General features: G+C 32.6%; 1 protein-coding gene across 11 annotated transcripts in view; it reads right to left on the bottom strand.

The window, feature by feature from the left end:
• GPATCH2 (G-patch domain containing 2) overlaps positions 1–20,009 on the bottom strand; it is a 253,379-nt gene that overhangs the window by 199,817 nt on the left and 33,553 nt on the right. For 10 of the 11 annotated variants that reach the window (XM_072647816.1, XM_072647814.1, XM_072647817.1 and 7 more), the window contains 3 exons: positions 19,281–19,342; positions 15,471–15,653; positions 14,876–14,955 (listed from right to left, as the gene is read on the bottom strand). In XM_072647816.1, the coding sequence (XP_072503917.1) occupies positions 14,876–14,955; positions 15,471–15,653; positions 19,281–19,342 (325 nt within the window). Of the gene's footprint in view, positions 1–14,031; positions 14,742–14,875; positions 14,956–15,470; positions 15,654–19,280; positions 19,343–20,009 lie in introns of those variants that run through there. The other variant, XM_072647824.1, reaches the window with a different exon arrangement.

Below are 20,009 nucleotides of genomic sequence, written 5' to 3'. Positions count from 1 at the left end.
GTACATTCCCCAATATTTCCGAACTGCTCTGACATAAAAATTCTTAGTTTTAAAACCAAAACTCTTCCAACGTAGTTTGAATATGATTTGAATCATGGAATTCCACAATCAATGAATGATAAAAATTGCAGATGATTCAAGAAGCAAAGGTAGGACATGTAGTTGTGAGAAGATTACAGCATAATGCCAATGATGATTTGCACTCAAGAAGTGTTATTACAACAACATAGTAAAATCAGGTCTTCAGTTTTGCAATCCATTTTTGAAACTTCTATAAATGTGTGGGTGTTTTTTAATAATAAGAAAAAAGACTCAAGCAAAATGGTCTCTAAACCACACCTTCTCCATCCTTTTATAGTTGCGGAATAATGAACTATCTGGGAAGTTACAACAAACACTGAGTTCAACTATCTACCTTTTCTTTTATTAAATATCATATTATTATATGATAATTGATAATATAATATGATAATTATATGATCATAAATATCAACTATCATATTCTTTTTTGGAGAAAAAGGGTCAATGTTACTTAGAAACAAATGAGATGAATATCTACAAATTTTTATTCGACCAACTCATAGACCTTATAAGTGCTTATGCCAACTTTAAATACATACAGCAAATACAACCAGAATCTGAGAGGTAGATGAAAAAAGGATTTGACTTTTTTGAGGCTATGTAACTCATGTCTCTCTAAACTCACTGACCAAACTGACATCACTGTCAAAAGTTCCTAAGATAAGTTTATGTTATACTCAAATTAAAAAAGAGGAATAAAAAATAAATATGTATGAAGATTAGCGAAAGCACAGAGAACCAGATTTAAGTCTCCCACTGACACAAAAAGGATACTTATCCCAGGGCAAGTCACTTACCCCTCAGGGTCTCAGGCAACACACAAAAGTATAAGTTGCAGAGCAGGTGCTGCTTGTATTGGTAGAAAGCTTCTGCACTGGAAAACTATAAAAATTAAATCATGGTTCTGGGTCTCTTTCTTCCAAAATAAATTTTACACACACACACGTCTATATAGACATATATACACATACGTATACACATGTCCATATAGACACATATGTATATCTATCTCTCTATCATATACCTATATCTTTCCCCTTGATTATCTAAAGTATCATACTGAGATTATCATAACAATAATTTCTATAAATACTGTTATCTCAAATCCAGATACCTGTTCTCTGCACAGTACATTTTTTCCAATATGTGTCAGTAACCTAGATTGAAATTCAAATTGTCAAGAGATATAAATAACTATCATTCCTCAAGAAAACTTTCTTTGCATAGGCATCTGCTTGTATGTTAATGGGTAAAAGACTGGATGTAGTTGAAAAGTATCTACTAAACAAGTGTGATGAGAAGTTCAAATGCAGTTCCACTCTTGCCTTCTGCCACTCCCTCCTCTCTTCACCCTAAATTTGTAATGACCTATTATCAAACCTAACCCAGTATTTTCTTGCACATCTTATGTACAAAATACATGTGAACTTTTCATGCAATATTTTGCAATGTTATTTGCATATGAATCATATTGACCTATTACAGTGTCTATATGCTCTATAAAGGTAGGCCAAAGTTCTATTTAAGGTTTTTATCTGCCCCATCACACATGTAGTCCAGTTTTCTATGGGCACCTAGTAAATGTCTATTTAACTGAACTGAAGAATTTTAATTTTCATCATGAATTAACAAGTTGGAATTGTTCTCTGAACAGTACACAGTACAGTATTTTTTTTCCTTTTTTGTTATGAGAATGACTGACAAAGGCTAGGGAAAGGAGAAAGGCTCTGTTATGCTGTTAGCTCTTCAAAGTAGAAAATTTGTTTTAACCAAATCAGCAAAACACAGTCATGGTGTTTTGGCCATGAGATTATCAAAATGTGTCATTCAGAATGCATCAATATAATGGTATCTGCTTCAATGGAATTAACTTATAAAATTGGACGTTTCCACTGTATTTTTCACCCATGGTTTTTTGCTCAATGAAGAAGACAGAGTTGCCTCTGCTATTAAATGATGCTTGTATCCACAAAGATTTGTCTAATTCAAGGATGCGGAACCTGTGGCCTTCTAGGTTCTTGGGTGGAGCCTTTTGAATGAGTCCAAGTTTTACAGAACAAATTTTTTTATTGTGGGGATTTGTTCTGTAAAGTTTGGATTCAGTCAAAGGGCTGCACTTGAGGACCTAAGAGGTTCACATGTGGCCTTGTAGATGCAGGTTCCTCACCCCTGAATTAGACGAATCTTTATTTTGGTAGGCAAAGTACTATATAAGGCAAAAGAAATACAAAGACAAAAACAAAATAGGTTTTGAGCTATGTTTTTGAGGAAGTTAAAGATATAAACAAGGCAAGAAAAGACTGCACTGCAGACAAAAAGTGAAGCAACTATATATACACGAAGAGGCAGGAGAAGAAATCTGAGGTATAGAAAATAGTTAGTAAACTAATTTACCTATAACAGAAATATAACAAAACCTACCAATAAATACACAAAAGCTTTAAATGTATAGCCAAATTCTGTTTCAATTATTACCTTACAACGTTATATACAAATATACCAAACCCTGATAAAATCAGATACGTGAAAAGAAAGTTATCAAAAATATATGGAAGAATTAATAGTTCAGTTTTTTAACAGGGGGGATTTATTCATATACTCCTTTAATTATCTCCCCAATATTTTTCAATTATGTCCTGATTTACCAAAATCAACCCATATTTCAGAAGTATACCAGTTGTATATACAAAGTAATGCTAACACTGGTATTAACTTTGCTTCAGATTTCATGTTTATGCTACATGTAAAGCTATCTGATAACTGACTATGAACATAGAAAGCTGTTAGACTAACACACAAAGGAGAAGATAAACTCAGATACCATCCTGCTGTTACTGGTAGGTAACCCAAAGGTTTTGGAGACAACTTTTACAGTAGGGACACATATGCTAACTCAGGCAAACTACATAGTAGCCTCTACAGTTTCTATTCGAAAGAAATGTTATACTACATCTGTTATGCTACAGATGACCCCTTCATATAGCAGTTCTAAGGCAAAGCATGTAGCACAAATATCCACAATTTGACTTGAAATTACAAACTAGGATTTATATAGGGGAGCCAGATGGTGCAGTAGAATGCCAGGCATGGAGTCAGAAAGATTCATCCTTTTGAGGTCAAATCTGGCCTCAGACTCTTACTAGACATGTGATCCTGGACAAATCACTCTTTGCCTCAGTGTCCTTATCTGTAAAATGACCTGGAGAAGGAAATGGCAAACCACTCCAATATCTCTGCCAAGAAAACCCCAAATGGGATAACAAAAAGTTGGAGATGACTGAAAACAATTTGAACAACAACAATAATTTATAGTTACAGAGCAACAATCATTGAACTAGGATCTGGAGAGATGAGTTCTAACTCACTTTGTCACTAACTAGCTGTGGTACCTTTTCACCTAAGCTTATGAGGGGTCAGTTTTCTCAACTTTAAAATGATAGAATTGGATCACATGATTTCTACAATTCTGCACTTAAGACAACATGGATCGAGCCCCAGCTGTGTTCTTAAAAAATGATATACACTTCTGATGTATTATGTACAGTATAATCATCCTTGAGATGATAGGTATGTGTGTACGTATACATATACATGTTAGTCTCTGTACATATATGTATACAAATATACATAAACAAATACAAAGCTACTAAAGCTACTTTATTAAGCCTTTTGGGACATCTTGTATACATTTCAAGGCATATTAAAAGATAAAGTCAGTTATAAAAATTCTCTAGAATCTTTTTATTTTTTTTCTCTAAGATGAATACATCAAGACATAATTATATCTCAAATTACTTTGGCAGAAGTAGATATCTAAAATAGGTGAAAAGCTCCAAAGGTATTATTATTTTCAACGGCTCTGCTTATACCAGTACCATTTCTATCACACTTCTCTACCCAACAATCTCCATTAGATTCCAGGCACAATGATGTACTTTGCTACAGAATAGTCATGACTAATCTATAATACTCAAGGAAAATGGGTTCTTAAACCCAGAGTCCACAGAATCTGTAGGCAGAGTTCAGGGAAACCATGAACATGGATAGGAAAAAAAAATTACATCTTTATTTTTACTAACCTTGGTTTTTACTGGTAATCCTATGTATTTCATTTTATGTATTTTATCTTAAAACATTATTCTGAGGAAAGGTCCACAGGCTTCATCAGATTGCCAAGGAAATCCATGACCCAAAAATGGTTTAGGACCCTGAACTAAGGAATGATGACCTTAGACAAGTCATTTTCTCTCTTTCAACCTCAGATTCCTCCTCTGTCAAATGACAGGGATGATCATCAAGCTTATTTCAAGCTCTAAAATGTTATGATTCCATGAAATATACATTGAAGCTGTCTGAATTTGAGGCTCTTCATAACAGTTATAGGAAAATTCTCTGTATTTACCAAAGGACATTAAAAATTAATAAATGCCTTTAGGTTTATATTTAAAGAAAATGTAAAGTTGTTGCAAGCTACATTAGTAATGTGATAAGGGAAGTAGAACTTCCAAAAAGGCTAACACTAGATATTGTTATCAGTATTTACTCAGTTCATACTATGTACTAAAAATTAATAATACCATAGGAAACATGGACTAAGAGTCAAATGAATACAGAATATACCAAAGATGGAATTCATAGAACAGGGCGGATAGGGAAGTTTTATTCCAGTGGGGTTTCAGCTGGGCTTTAAGTAAACTAAGAGTAAATCTTAGGAGAAGCAGAGAGATCATCAAGGAAGACAAAGGCAATATTTCAGTGTGGACAAAGAGGAGGCTGTGCACTGCATGTCTAAGTTATTTTAAGAGGGAAGCTGAAGTGGATGCTACATAGGAGGAAAGAGTAGGAAATTAAGGTAGAGACATAAACAGAGGCCAAATTACAGGGCAGTGTTTCACTCTAGCCCCAGAATGGAATCTCCTGGAGGGCAGTGCCTTTTGTCTATCGCCAGTGCCTGACACATAGTAGGTTACTTAAAAGCTTCCTGAATTAACTTAAAGAAACTAATGTTTAGATTTTATACTACAGATGAGGAAAAAATCACCCAAGCTCCCTTACCAAGTAATTTTTTATGTGCAAGTGAAATTTTAGAAAACTTTATATGTCAATGGGATGTAGGATACAATGAAGAGGGGGAAAACATGGATGTTAGAAGACTATTTAGGAGTCCTCTATGACAACTCAGGTATAAGATGTGAATAAAAGCTTGGGTAGTTGCAGTGGGACTAGAAAAGAAGGGGTTACTGGAAGACACTTGACAAAAGAAGTGATGGACTTTGATGACTGAGAATGCAGGGGAGACAGAGAACAAATGATACATTATTAAAAGAAAATATTAAGGTGGGAATAATGAAAAAAACTTCCATAAATCTTTTCTAAGGTTTTTCTAAGGAAAAGTAACAAAATTAAAGATATTTAAAACAAGAGTAGAAAACATGCGCTAAGTGAAGGCCATATGTGTTTTAATTCAATCAACAGATTAAGCATTTCTGTGACATTAGAAAAGTTAGAGCTAAAAAAACTGAAGGCACAAAAGGATCCTGAAAAATAAAGTGATGTTTTATATTATGATACCTTAATTTCTAAGGTAAGAAGAGTCAAGAATCTGTATAACTTCAGTAAACTGAAAGGCTTCAAAAAGAACAAATACTTGATACCAATGCTAAGACCATGTTTAATTTAGACCTGGGAGGTAAGCTGTCTGCATGTTAGGAAAACTAGTAATACGGAAGATGCTCTTTGTGGAATAATTTCTGGGTCAGCAAATATATGACTTGAATAAAAAAACTAAAGAGGAAAATTGTGGCTTTTGTTTCTAAATACTCCAAATCTCAAACCAATTTCTCTGGTACATGTGGAAATGATTAATGCCTACTTCTATTTTATGAGAATCATTTAAGCTCTGGCCAATTCTGAACCAAAAGAAATTGTTTTTAAAAGTTATCAAGTTGATCTTTGCTGGTTTAAAGTTCTAGTTTTCAATTTAGAAACATCAGTGCTTCCTTTCAACATACCTGATTATAGGTAACTAACACCTATAAACATCTTGGGCAATGTTTCTGGCAATGGCAGAAAAAACCTCTTCAATCTACATGACTTCCATGTACATTCACAGTTCTTCAAATTGACCTTCAGTTGGAGGATTTTCAGGCAACTATAGTAAGGTAAGTGCTTGTTAAATACTACTTGGAAGTGTTCTACCCATCATTGATTTTGAACTTTTCTGATATTAGATATCTGACATATCTGAAGGCAAATTAGAAAACTGAGTTTTATAGACCTTCAGAATAATTCTATCAGCAACATAAAAGGCAGAAACCCAGAGTTGAAGCTTCTTAGAAAGTAAAATGTTTGCAGCATTTCTGTTTCTTTGAATTGGATGACAAAAATAATGGATACTCTGGCAATGTCGCCACCCTTTTAAAGGGCAAGGTAGAAAAGACGGCATGTTGTCTCCCTCTTTAGAGTCAAATGGCTTTCAACCTGTATTCTTAATATCAATGAATGAAAACAGTAGAGTTGTGGAACATATTTATAAAGGGCTTCATATGTAGAACATTAGAATTTAAGATTAAAAGATGAAAATTGATATGAGAAACATTTCATAGAAACTCAGAATATGTGTTACAACCTTGGCTTTCTGAAACTGGTCCTAAGTACATTCATGACTCCAGGTCAGAAACAGAAAGATTATCTAGGAATACTTTTAGAAAACGAAAAAGAAGATGAAAAGCAGAAATTATTGTACTTTAAAGTCCTTATAAAATTATAACAAAAAGAATTATTTCAATATAATATTATCTTATTAAACTATGGAAATGGGCAAATTGCCTAAATGACCTCTCCAAGGATAAAAATAATTCTGAATACATCACAATTCCAGAACACTAGTGATAATAAGGATTAAGGAAAACAACAGAATATTCTGCAATTAATAATTAAGAATCTGCAAAATTGTTGGAATTTAAAATAAAAAACATTAATTATAACATTATCCTTTATATTTCAATATAATACTCCTGATTTATCCAAACACTTTGAATTTTGAGTATTTTGCCCAGTAATTCAGATGGATTTCAAGTAAACTAACATATTCTCTTGGATGATCCTCTGAGTAATCCAAGGAACTCAGAAGTGATACCTGGTTGGCCAAGTTCTGGAATACAGCCTTAGAAGGTGACAGACTATAAAGTGATTTGATACAAAGATTTTAGAGTCATTTGTATAGTGTTCAAGACCAATAAACTCAAATATAAACACATCCTTGTAAGACTGCACATTGACTTAGAAGACCACAAATTAACCACAAATTTTTGTATCTACGTAGTATTGCATTTATTTAGTTAAATATTTCCTAATTATAGTTTATTCTGGTTCTGGACACAGCAGCATAGATAACACTCCTGGCATTTAGCCTAAATATTTACCATGAAAGGTAAAGATGCAAGATATATTAAACAGGAAGAAATAGCAGGTCAAATTTCTGTTTACATGTGGGGTCCTTTAAAAAAGAACTATATTTTACTATTCAGTTAAGAATTAAGTATTTAAATACAAAGCATGTATGTATATCTAAAAATCTCATACTGTGTATCTTAAAATAACTTCAAATCTAAAGAATTCTTGAACAAACTGTGGCACATGACTGTAAGGGAATATTACCGCACCGTAGGAAATAATAAATATGAAGAATACACAGAAGCATGAGAAGATATATGAACTGATACAGAATGAAGTAAGTAGAATCAGGAAAATACACATACACACATATATATGTGGAATATGATATATGTGAATATATAACCACAGAAATACACATATGTACATACATTTATATAATATGTATGTGCATATACATAAATATGTGATTATAATATAAATGGAAATACTGTCACCAACAAGAAGAAAATGAATGATTGCATGATTATAATGATCAAGCTTGGCACCAAAGAGAGCAGAAAAGCACCTCTTTTAATTTTTTGCAGAGGTGAATTATGGGTATGGAGTATAATATACACTTGTCTGTTAGTTCTGATGACTTAGTTTTTTCTTCTTTTTTTAACATTCTTTGTCACAAGGAAAGGTTCTCTGGGAAGTCGAAAGGAGAGAATATATTTGGAAATGAAGGTGATAGAAGAAAAAAGCTATTAAGAAAAATAACCCATAATGAAAGCTGTATTTTGCAGTTGGGAATGTCTGTCAAATGATAAGAAATATCATTTGTAGTATATGTGGCCTGAGAGTAGAGCAGAAGGACTCTGAGACTGTATTAATTTTGGCTTACCCTCTAAGGAAAAACAATGAAGTCTGTAAGTTTTAAACATTATTCATTGAAATTTACTATATAATCACTAAATTAGGTGAACTATCTCAACTTCAAGGTATAACATGTGAAAATTAGAGTCAATTCTAATATTAAGTAAGCATATAAAAGAAGATTATTACAGAGATGTCAGTATTTCTTCAAGAAATGTCTAATTCTACATATTTTCAAAATAAGCATAGAAAGGACGGTATTTTAATTAATTTTTTTATTTTGAATTTAAACAATTTTATAGATTCTTAATTCTTAATTACAGAATGTCCTATACTGTTTTCCTTAATCTTTAGATATCACTAGTGTCTCAGAATTTTCTTTTACTTGGAACTGTGAGTTTCCCTGCTAGCCCAGTCTCCAAAGCACCACTCTCTCTTGCTGGCAGCCATGATGTACTGGAGCATTATTAAGTATGTTTGGACTCCTATGAAGCCCAAATATACTCAGCTTTAGAAGGAGGTATGGATAGGAGTGGATGTGATGCAGTATATTATTTACATACAAAAAGCAAAATTCTAGAATGGTTCAGGTTCTATTTGCGGGGATCATTAAATGGCTTTATCTTGAGTTATATGTAAGATGAAACATCTGGTCAGTTGTACATTTGGCCATCTGACAAAAGAAGAGTGCAAGGATGTCCTATGTCAACTTTTATTCATCCCATGAAATAAAGTAGTAGGTACAGAATGGTTGTTGTGTTCTAATTGAAACAACATCCCCTTGTTTATTCAGAAAGTCCTTTATAATGCATCTGATGTATTAACCATAATTATCTCTAACATAAAGTGATTGAAATCTATGGAATTATCAAAAATTTTTAAGACGAGAGGAGCTGAGTGGTGTCAATAAATACCTTGACTTGCTTTATTAAAAAAAGATGATGTTAGAGTATAAGGTAAAAAAAAAGTAAGCCTAATTAATTTCAGAGCTCACTTCAATGGGATTTTGTAAAGAAAAATATATTAAACTGTGGGAAACAGGCAACATATGCAAAGTATGATGTCACTTTTGTTAGTGTGGTCAAATATTTTATCAAGCAAAATCACTATCACCTTCAAAAATAACATGTACCTTTTTTTTCTACAATTCAATTCACTACAGTCTTGAACAGAGCATAACATTCTACCCTGATATTAGACAAAGACATTAGAAAAGCCCTTTAGATCTGAAACTAACTTTGCATCGAAATATAAGGGCTATGATTTAACTGAAGGTAGTGTAAGCTCTTTAGTAGAGAAACAGAAAGCCACTGATATTTGTGCTTTGAGATCATCCTTACCATATGAATAAAGTTCTAAATGTCCAAAATCTCTCTCTCTTACACACACACACACACACACACACACACACACACACACACACACACTTCAAAAATATTTTAGGGGTATAAATAAGCATCTACATAGACAAATTAATTTAATATTGAAATGTAAAACTTCTCTGACAGCATAAATGAGATCAACGTGACCTCAGCTGGAATCCCACCTCAGATACTTAAAGCAAATGTCACTTAGTAGACAGCTCCATCAGATAGTACACAATAAATCTGCAATTAAGAGCATAACTCTGGTTGAAATGTATATATTCAATTTTATTTTAATGATATAAATAGAATTTTTTGACATCACATAGAAATGTTCTTTTATTTTAAATTATCCTAACAAAGGAACTCTAGAAAGACAAATGGTACATGTAAATAGGCCATAGTAAATTACCAATAATGTCATAAAAATACCATTAATAACATATGTGACCAAAAAAAGAGTGGTCTAGTCATTTATCAAGTTCATAGGACAACAGAATGATAGCCTGAGATGTACTAGTATCCAAAAATAAAATTTAAAGAATTGGAAGGTTGATTTTCTGTAGAGAGTTTATGGAAGGACATAAGGCAAGAAGCAGACTGGATGAGAAGTTGTATATAAGCTCAGTACAAAAAGTAGAGAAAATATTCACACTGATTAGATTATAGGTCCATAAAATAAATTAAAAGGAAGGCTTATATGGTTCATTTAGTAAAAACAGAATCCACTTTAAATGGTCATTCTATAAACAGCTATGATTCAGCCTAAATATCACTTTTTAACAATATTGGAAGCAATTGTATAAAGGAAAGGTTGAAAATGAGATTCTGTCAGGCACTTGGTTAGAATAATAATAAAAAACAAACCCCCAACTCTTTATGAAATCCATACCATAATAAGATCCAAATCCTAACAGAAATATTCAACATATACTCTTTATTTACTAGTTAGTGACATGGAGCAGTTCAATTGTTTGTGAAATTTAAAAAGATATGGAACAAGTATAGGTGACAAACTACATGTTCCAATGGCAAAAATTTCTTTAGTTTTTGTTACACTCACCTACTCACTGTTACTCCAACTCCCATTTCTATCTTCAGTGAGTCCAGTCCCAGATACCAATACAGCTACATATATGTACTATCACCAACAGAATGTAACAAACATAGTAGTCTTAAGGAGAGTGTTTCAAAATAGGCTATTCTGGTTAGCTCAATGTTTGGGAAAAAAGTTAACTGAAAATTTATCTTCCTTTCCCTTAACTCTTGCTGAAAATTATTATTTTGCTTTATTGCAAGTTTAAAATGCCACATATAAGTGAATCTCTGATGATTAAGTCTTACTAAATGTCTATTTTAAACAATACAGGAACATAACGTAGACAGTATGGAAGTCTATTACAAACTATTTCAGGGCATCTCCTGAATAGTTTTGGTTTTTTTTTCCTTCCTTAAATCTCTACTGTTTATTTTTCACTTATACCACTCCTCTAAAAGGCAGCAAGGTGGTGCAGTGGATAGGCTACTGGGCCTGGAATCAGGAAAATCTGAGTTCAGGAAAATCCAATCCCTGACATTTACTGGCTGTGTGACTCCAGGCAAGTCACTTAACTTTGGTTTGCCTCTGTTTCTTCAACTGTAAAATGGGGATAAAAATAGTATCTTCCTCACAGGATTGTTGTGAGGATCAATATTTATAAAGGGTTATACTTACAAACAGGATAATATTTGAGGATATATTTATGAGGGTAACACATACATAAGTCCCTCAGCATAGTGCCTTGCAAAAAATAGGTGCTAAATAAGTGTTTATTCCATTCCCTTCCTCTCCCCTCTAAATATTGGGTGTGAGAATGAAAGCGGGGAGAACATTATTTGAGGATTCTGTTTCCTTTGGTCCCTGTTAATTCAGCCTTTAATGCAATAACAACAATACTGTAACGCTCAGGGCTCCCTACTTAATCATACTCCATCTTATTTAGGTGGTTTTTTTTTTCATTATATTTTAAAACAGATCTAACTAGAGGACAATCGTTATGACAACATGGATATTACTGTAAATCAATTTAACTTCATAACTGACAAAAACAGAAATAAAAGTTTCTAAAAAGAGTCTGGTATAAAATACAGGTTGTATTGTGACAACCAGTACACAAAGTTTCAATCTGATATTTATCAAAATAAGTCTGCATAGTTCATAACAAAGAAGAGATCCAACTGAAATATGGGTGAAGCTTGCCCAAGTAAACACAAATGACCAGAGCCTAGCACATAATGGTACTTGGCAAACCTTAAAGAACTATATAAATGCTAGCTATTATAAGTGACTTTATTTACTACAGCTACAAAATTCTCTTTATCCCTTTGTTGACCAATGCTCAAATATTTTTTAATTTACATTAGGAGTTCTTACCCTTTTTGTGTCATAGACCCCTTTGGCAGCTTGGTGAAGCCTACAGATGCCTCAGAATAACGATTTTAAATGCATAAAGTAAGATATATAGGATTACAAAGGAAACCAAAGACTGGTGATAATGAAGATGTATTTTTTCCCCACAGAAGTTCATAGGTTCCCCTGAAATTGGAACACAGATTAAGAACCCTTGCTTTCTATTAATATGATAATCAAGAATTTCCCCTCTTTCACAGGAACTATGATAACCCCTCTTATAAAATCCTCACCTAGCCTGTTCAATCACCGATTAAACAGAAATCAGGTGCCATTCTGTTCAATGAGTCAGTGCTACATATCTTTAGATTTATTCAGAAATGTCTTTCTAAAAGCAAACTTATCTCTGGTGTGGGCGTTTATCATATTTTATGTAGATTATCATACTTCATGCCTTCACTTTCCAAATGCTCAAGTTTTAAATAATAAAGACTCTGTGAGCAAAATATTATGGAGCAATTAATATTAATATACCTTCACAAATCTGAACTCAGAAATTTCCTGTCCAAACTTGGCATTTTATGAAAAAAAAAATTATATCACTTACCCCCAAAAGGAAGACTTACAAATAAGAGAAGGGGTAAAAAGCAAAAAAGGGAGACCCTGTCTTCAGCTAAATTTTGAATGCAAAAAGGTAGGCCAGGAAAACAGTTTATGACCTAATGCACTAGTCCAGTTATAAACACATACATATAGTATATCTCCATCAACTGAAACTTAATCACCTTTTTACAGTTTAGAGGGAGAAGGCAGCTTTTAGTATAGTTAAGCCATGTATCATCAATACCATGAAGCTAACCTATCAGTTGTAATAGCTCCTATAAAATACCAGAGTGAGATTGCAATAAGCCTAGAAAATGGGCTACAAATCCCAGCTATGCTCAAGCAAGCAGTGAACCAAAAATAAAAATAGGTAGAACTGCACCAAGAACTACATAGCATTCATCTCAATTCATGATCAGTAAGGCAAAGTTCATAGGTCAAGGTTTTAAAGTGTCTTATTTAGATCTGAAAGGCAGTCATTACACCAAAATTTCTTTTATACATATATATATTTATATATGTACATATAATTCAGAAGTAACCATCTGAATTTCCAGTCTATAATACATAATGGATCTACGCAAAAATCGGTTGCAATTATCAAAACCACATTGCTTTACCTTTAAATACCTGTAAAAACTTTAAAGTATCAGTGTTCAACCTAAATAACTAAAAGCAAAAATATTCATTTGCAGAAGCAGCTTTACAATTATGATTCAACTGTACTCAGCCTCCACAAGAAATATGAAAGGAGACTGATTGTTAAACATTCTGAAATATTATTGTTTGTGCTAAACTTTCTCCTTGTGATAAAAGTAAGGTAAAGGCAATTTCAACCTAAATTTCTTTTGAATTAATAATTCAAATTGATCTTAATATCTGGATTATGACAATTCAGCTATAAAATAATATAAAAATATATTAAAGCAATGATTATCATAAATGTTAATCACTTTGATGTAATCACAACTATAATTATGCAAACTGCTATATATTGGACAAAATATAGAGGGTGTACCAGCCAACACACCATGATTTTAACTTGATGAAAATTAGTTTACATAATGGTTTTATATATTTCCAGTCAATATTTCCTACAGATGTATGGGTATTTGATGAGTAGCTCTCATTTTTATCTAAACCCCAAAAAATCTTTTTGAGGAAAAGCAATATTTTTTTAAAAAAATAGCAGATTTCAAATAAAATTTTAAGATAAAAAATAAAACTGATAGCTCCAGGTAATGCTAAATATCCCCCAGGTTTCTAAACTATACTTTATGGTCTTTACTGATGCCTCATGACAGTTCCCTGGCTGAAAGAATACAAGGACTACTTCAATGATACAATGTAGCAATACTATAATTTACAAAATTTTCTCAGTGAACACAGAGGTAAAAAGCCAATTATTCAAATAGGATGTATATTTTGTACAAAATGTGAACTTCATTACAAAGAGAGTATTCCTATCTATTACTCCTGTACGATTATTGAAAATACCTCAAGAGCTCAGATGTTTTGAATGATGCTGGTTAAAATTCTTCACCTACTATGGAACCATAACTGCCAATGCACTACTTAAGTCACATTTCACCTAGAACAATTCAAATACATACAGATTTATTCTTCACTAGTCATAATATAAAACATTAAGAAATTTTTGATCAGGGATAAGAGTTCCAAATTTCCTAACTCTAGAAAGGATTTTGGCAAAGAAAGAAATACAAAGTTTCAATTTTAAAAGAAATGTGGAATAAAAAAATGTATAAATTCATTTATGTTAGTTTCTGCCTCCTCTCACACCCAATCTACATTATGAAAAAAGCTCCTCAATCTGGTTCATTTCTTACTAAATGGAAAGAATACCAGTCCTTGAGCAAAAACATTCTCATATTTCCACCAGACAGGCTCTGACTTCAATAGTATATCTCCAGGGAAGAGGACAGGAGCCAGGTTCCCTCGAATGTCATTCCCCAGATGTTCAAAACGGTAACTAATTAATTAGCATTAGAAGATTTTGTTTATATGGGAATCTCACTGGTCCAGTTTGCAGCCTACAAGAAAACGGATTGTTTTTAGCTATAACATCAGGATATAAGAGATGAGGATGTGGCTTTTTATTCCACAGAAAGAGAAGAACATTTCCAAATATGGCCCATTAATAATAATAATAATAAAATTTGCCTACCACTGCAGTAGAATTTCCTCCAGATTTTTTGATGTTCTTTGAGGGCATTCCATGTAGATGACTGAGTCTAGCCTGAAAACCTAGAATCAAAAGAACTCAATTTAGTAAATACACAGAAGCTGGAGACAAGAAAAATATATATAAAGACACACACAGATATACATAAAACAATGAAATACACATGTGTAAAATAAAAATAAATGAAAGTAAAACATGTATGAGGGAAAAATTTATCTACTAGGCATTAGAAGAAATTGAAAAAGAATTTCTAATATAGCCAGTTTTTGATTACTCTTTGGCTTATGACAGAAATGTCTACTCATGGTACCTATGTTCCTGACATCTGTCTACAAGACCTTTATTCTAACTATCATCATAGGGATACAGCAAGGCAAAGGAAAGTTGAAAGTGAAAAGTGAAAGGCAAAGTGAAAGTTGATTTTTGTTTTAACCAATAATCAGTAGCAACAATATACGACATTGGAAAATGGGATGGTTAGAACCAGTTGGGCTAAATATTTCCAAGTGTACATTTTACCTCTTAGTATAGACTACAAAGCACTGTGCCTACCTCTTAGGATCTGAGTGCTACTGACCTCTTCTGCCTGAAGGTGACATAAGAGGAAAAGAGCCACTTAAGATACTTTGAAAAACAGGATCTGGTAATTCTTTTCCTAGTTCTGTAGACTCTTCTGATTGCCACCAGGGGATGACTCCTGCGATGCCACATGCCCCGCCTGACTCCTTTTCATAGAACCAGTCACTCTGCTCATCATCACCTGTACAAATATAATAAACCACAAAGCCCCCCACCCCCAAAGATTGAGGTTTAACATCAAGAGAATGCACACCTATTTAAAAAAAAAAACGCAAAATTATTTTTTTTTTTAACACAGCAGCCCCATTCCAGGAATGGTTTTTAATGGCATGACAAGCATTGCCATCAATAAGAACACATAAAATGTAATGTTTTAGAACCAATTTAGAAATGTGAAAAACAATAATAAACTGGTTAATCCTTTGGCAATAACTGCAGGGAAATCCATTTAAGTTACTACCCTTTCCATATTAAGAAAAAACAAGCCTTAATCTCCTGCAGGGAATTAAAAGGTATAAAACTGTGAAACTCGTTCTTTGCAGCTGATAATGGTATATAATTAGCTTAATTTCATGATTTGTATGGAATGTAAAAGGGGAAACAATCATGAACAGATGTGACTAAATGAAATTAATCTGATTAAGTTCATTAAGAAATAGTTTTGAAAAAGTTGATTTTAAATGAAAAGTGACAGTAGCATGGGTATACTGAGAAACACTATGCTATACTGCCACAAACACAAACTAGTAAGTATGACGTATGAGATTATTTAAAAGTCTAATTCAAGGGGAACAATTAATTTAAAATTAAGGCAGAAATAGTTCTTTAGTGAAAGTAATGATTTTTCCCTTTTTTTAAAGAAAAGAAAGGAAAAGTAATGAGATTTCTAAAATGTCTAAGCATGTAACTTTGCATAGCAAAACAGATGACTACTAAAAAAAATAAAGCATATAGTATTTTAAAATAAAATTTGGGACTTTGTAAGATACTTCTAAGATTTTCAGAAACCCTTCTCTATGCATGCTGGCTTTCATGAAAATCTCAACTTTTTTATTCATTTCAAAGTCTTATCTTACCAAAGATACACAGAAAATCACCCTAAATCTCAACTGCAAATGGTTTAATTTTTTTCTTTAAAAAAGGTCTGAGGAAGACTCAATTTTAGGTGATAAACACAGCTTTTTAACTTAATAACTTTCATTCTAATTAAAATGGAGAAATTTAATAGGCAATAAATAACACAAAGTTAGCATGGCATAGTGGATAGAAAGTTGGCCTTGAAACCAGAAGGCCTGAGTGAAAGGATATGTGATCCTGGGCAAACCCATAACATCTCAGTACTCTAAGGCAACTCTCTTGAGACCATACATTGCAAAAAGTATTGGTGTGAATTGGTAGAGGGCATTTCCTATACCAGTTAAATCAGAAGAGCAGTATAGATTCTTCTCTTATCAGATAATAAGAATCACTGACATGATTCAAATGGGCTATTAAAATACTTTTTCATTAAAAAAAACTACAAGTAAACTCAAAATAATTTGTAATTTATTAGCAACAATGTAGTTAAGTTCCATAAGTCTGTTTTAGAAAACAAGATATTCAACTAAACCACTGGTGTCAGACCGAATTTGAATGAGTGAAATTACCTTCCTGGTCAAGAACAGTCAAGTTGAGCTATACGTACAAAAATATTTATAGTAGCTGTTTTTGTGGGGGCAAAGAACTGGAAATTAAAGGGATGCCTGAATTGAAGGAACAGCTAAAGACGTGGTGTATGATTTGTGAAGAAATAGTACTGTGCTATAAGAAATGATGATGAAGATGCTTTCGGAAAAAACTGGGAAGACTTATATGAACTGATACAAAGTGAAGTGAGTGGAATCACGAGAACACCGTACACAGTAACATCAATATTGTATGATGATCAACTAGGAATTACTTAGCTATTCCCAGTAATACAATGATCCAAAACAATTCCAAAGGATTTATGATAAAAAAAAATGCTATCCACCTCCAGAGAAATAATGGAGATGATGGTGTCTGAATGGAGATAAAAGCATACTTTTTAAATTTACTTTTCTTGGTGATGTGTTTTTTGTCTATTTTTTTCTTTTGCAACTTTGCGACATGGCTAACATGGAGATACATTAGGCATGGCTACAAATGTATAATCTATAATAATTTGTTTGCCTTCTCAAGCAGCAGGGAGGGAGGGAAAAAATTTAGAGCTCTAAATCAGAAAAAATGAATCTTAAAAATTATTTTATATGTAATTAAGAAAAAAAGACAGTCAAGTCATCTAAAAGAACTGGAGATCTCACTAAGAGTGTAAACAAAGTTTTATGTATCATTGACTATAGTTTTAAAGCATTTTTTTCACTTTGGGACTATTATTTTAGTGAGTATACACTTATTGCTTTTGCTAGTGACAGAGAAGGACAAGGAAGTGGCAGACCACTCCAGCATCTTTGCCAAGAAATCCTCAAATGGGGTCAACAAAGAGTTGGACATGACTGAAAATACAATACATACTTAGTGACAGAAAAAGAAAATGGAAAGATAGCAATTTCTTAAACTATACTGTGTTTCTCAAAGATTTAAAAGTCTTTAAAAGATTTGGAAGGCTGATTTTTTAAAATTAACACAAATACAAATTTATAGGAATCTGATCTGGAGAAAGTTATCTTTTGGGAATAATTCAGTTAATCTTTACCTAAAGGTGGAAATAAACTTTGCAGAGTTCCCTCCTAGCTACTGGAATATACTACCTTTTTTGTCGAAAAGTTTAAGTTCAAAACAAAGCTCTCATGAGTTTTACAAGTGGGCTAAAATTACCTTTCAAATTAGCCATAAGTTTATTCATGTAAAACAAATAACTTATACCAGAAATAAAACTAATGATCATTTCATTCATTTTACTACAATTGTATCACCATAGGGATAGATGGGCTGGAAAAAAGTTAATGTGATATGGTAACCCTTCCAGCTTGTTTTTAAAGTTGTAATTAAATTGTTTACTTGTTAAATTTTAACAAAACCTGTTTCTTTTCTAGTAATGATGGATTTCATTTTATATATATGTCTAAAATATAATGAATATATATATAACTTCAACAAGATAAAATTTTTGTGAGATTCTTAAATACATCCTAATGAATGATTTAGATTATTCCATATTTTCTGTAAGATGAGTAATTTTGAAATATTATTATGAGAAAATGAAAAAAAATTTCAGGAAAATATATTTTCAGGAATTTCTTAAACAAGATAGATAAATGAATTATGAGAAAGACATCACTATTTCTGTTTTGTGGTTTAGAATTTTGAATTCAAGAAAATCATTTAATTACTTTCAAAATGAATAGGAGGAATAAATGTCACAGCCGAATAAAAATGACAAATGAGTTGCAAATCCAACTATATTAATGCTTAACAGTTTTAAAGACAATTGCAATCAGTCAGAGAATGAGAACCACTCTCTTGTGAACTTGTTAAAAGAGGAGCAAAACTGAAAAGACTGAAGTACATAAAGCTTTCAGAATACTAGTCTCAAAAAAAAAAGATAATCCTTCCTAATATTATAAGCTTTACACTAGCTTTAGGAGATAATCAAGGGATTTAATTGCTTTAGGACATGAAGATACCTTCAGAGCACCTAAAAGACTAGCCATGAAACGAAACCTCAAGTCTATTAAGCCATACGTTTACTGTAAAATGGATTATATAAGTCATCAACTCATAAAATAACTTGTAATGAACACAACTTTTTTCCAAAAGGAGGAGGAAAAAATTAATGACATTTCAGTACCTTGTCTTCCCTCATCATTGGTAAACAAACCAGCATCAGTGCTGCTGAGGCTGCTGGAGTCACTGTAATAAGGGGGGAAAAAGAGAGAAATGGATCAAAAGAACAATTGATCTCTCAGTCGTAAAATTTTAAAGAGACAAGGTGGTGCTCAGATGGAACTTAAGCCTGACAAAGATCTGAAAGAAAATAAGATGATTTTTTTTTAATCAAACTGCAAATATCCTGGTTCCATTAACTACAGAGCATATTATTTTTGGCACATAAAACCACAGGAATCTAATGGGACCCTGACAGTAAGCCAGATGTGACTGCAACGAGGTGCTGACACAATTGATGCATTTTATTATCTGCTTCCATCAAATGCTCACTGCTCTTTTTCTTATGCTGTGCAATTCAGCTTGATCCCGGAACACCACTGCTCAATAAAATGGGAAAAATCTCAATCAAAAGCAGTCTAAGCCTTTCTTCAGCACATGAAACACAAGGGCCTGGAGATGGAATTACTTTTCATAACAACATTTGCAAATATTGTGGAAAATACATTACTTAAGAATTCACTGCATTTCCATTACTTAGAGAAAAAAAGTTTACACAATGAAAATCCATTAAATCAAACCTAAGGTCACCCTGAAAAAAAAAAGTATATGACCAGTATGATGATAATGGGAAAAAAATATAGGTTCAAATTACTTCTGTACAAGTTCTGGAGTTACAGTAGGAACTGATATG

The sequence above is a fragment of the Notamacropus eugenii genome, chromosome 2 (assembly GCF_028372415.1).
Source record: "Notamacropus eugenii isolate mMacEug1 chromosome 2, mMacEug1.pri_v2, whole genome shotgun sequence".
NCBI classification, from domain to species: Eukaryota; Metazoa; Chordata; class Mammalia; order Diprotodontia; family Macropodidae; genus Notamacropus; species Notamacropus eugenii.
This window is presented reverse-complemented; position numbering and strand designations above follow the sequence as displayed.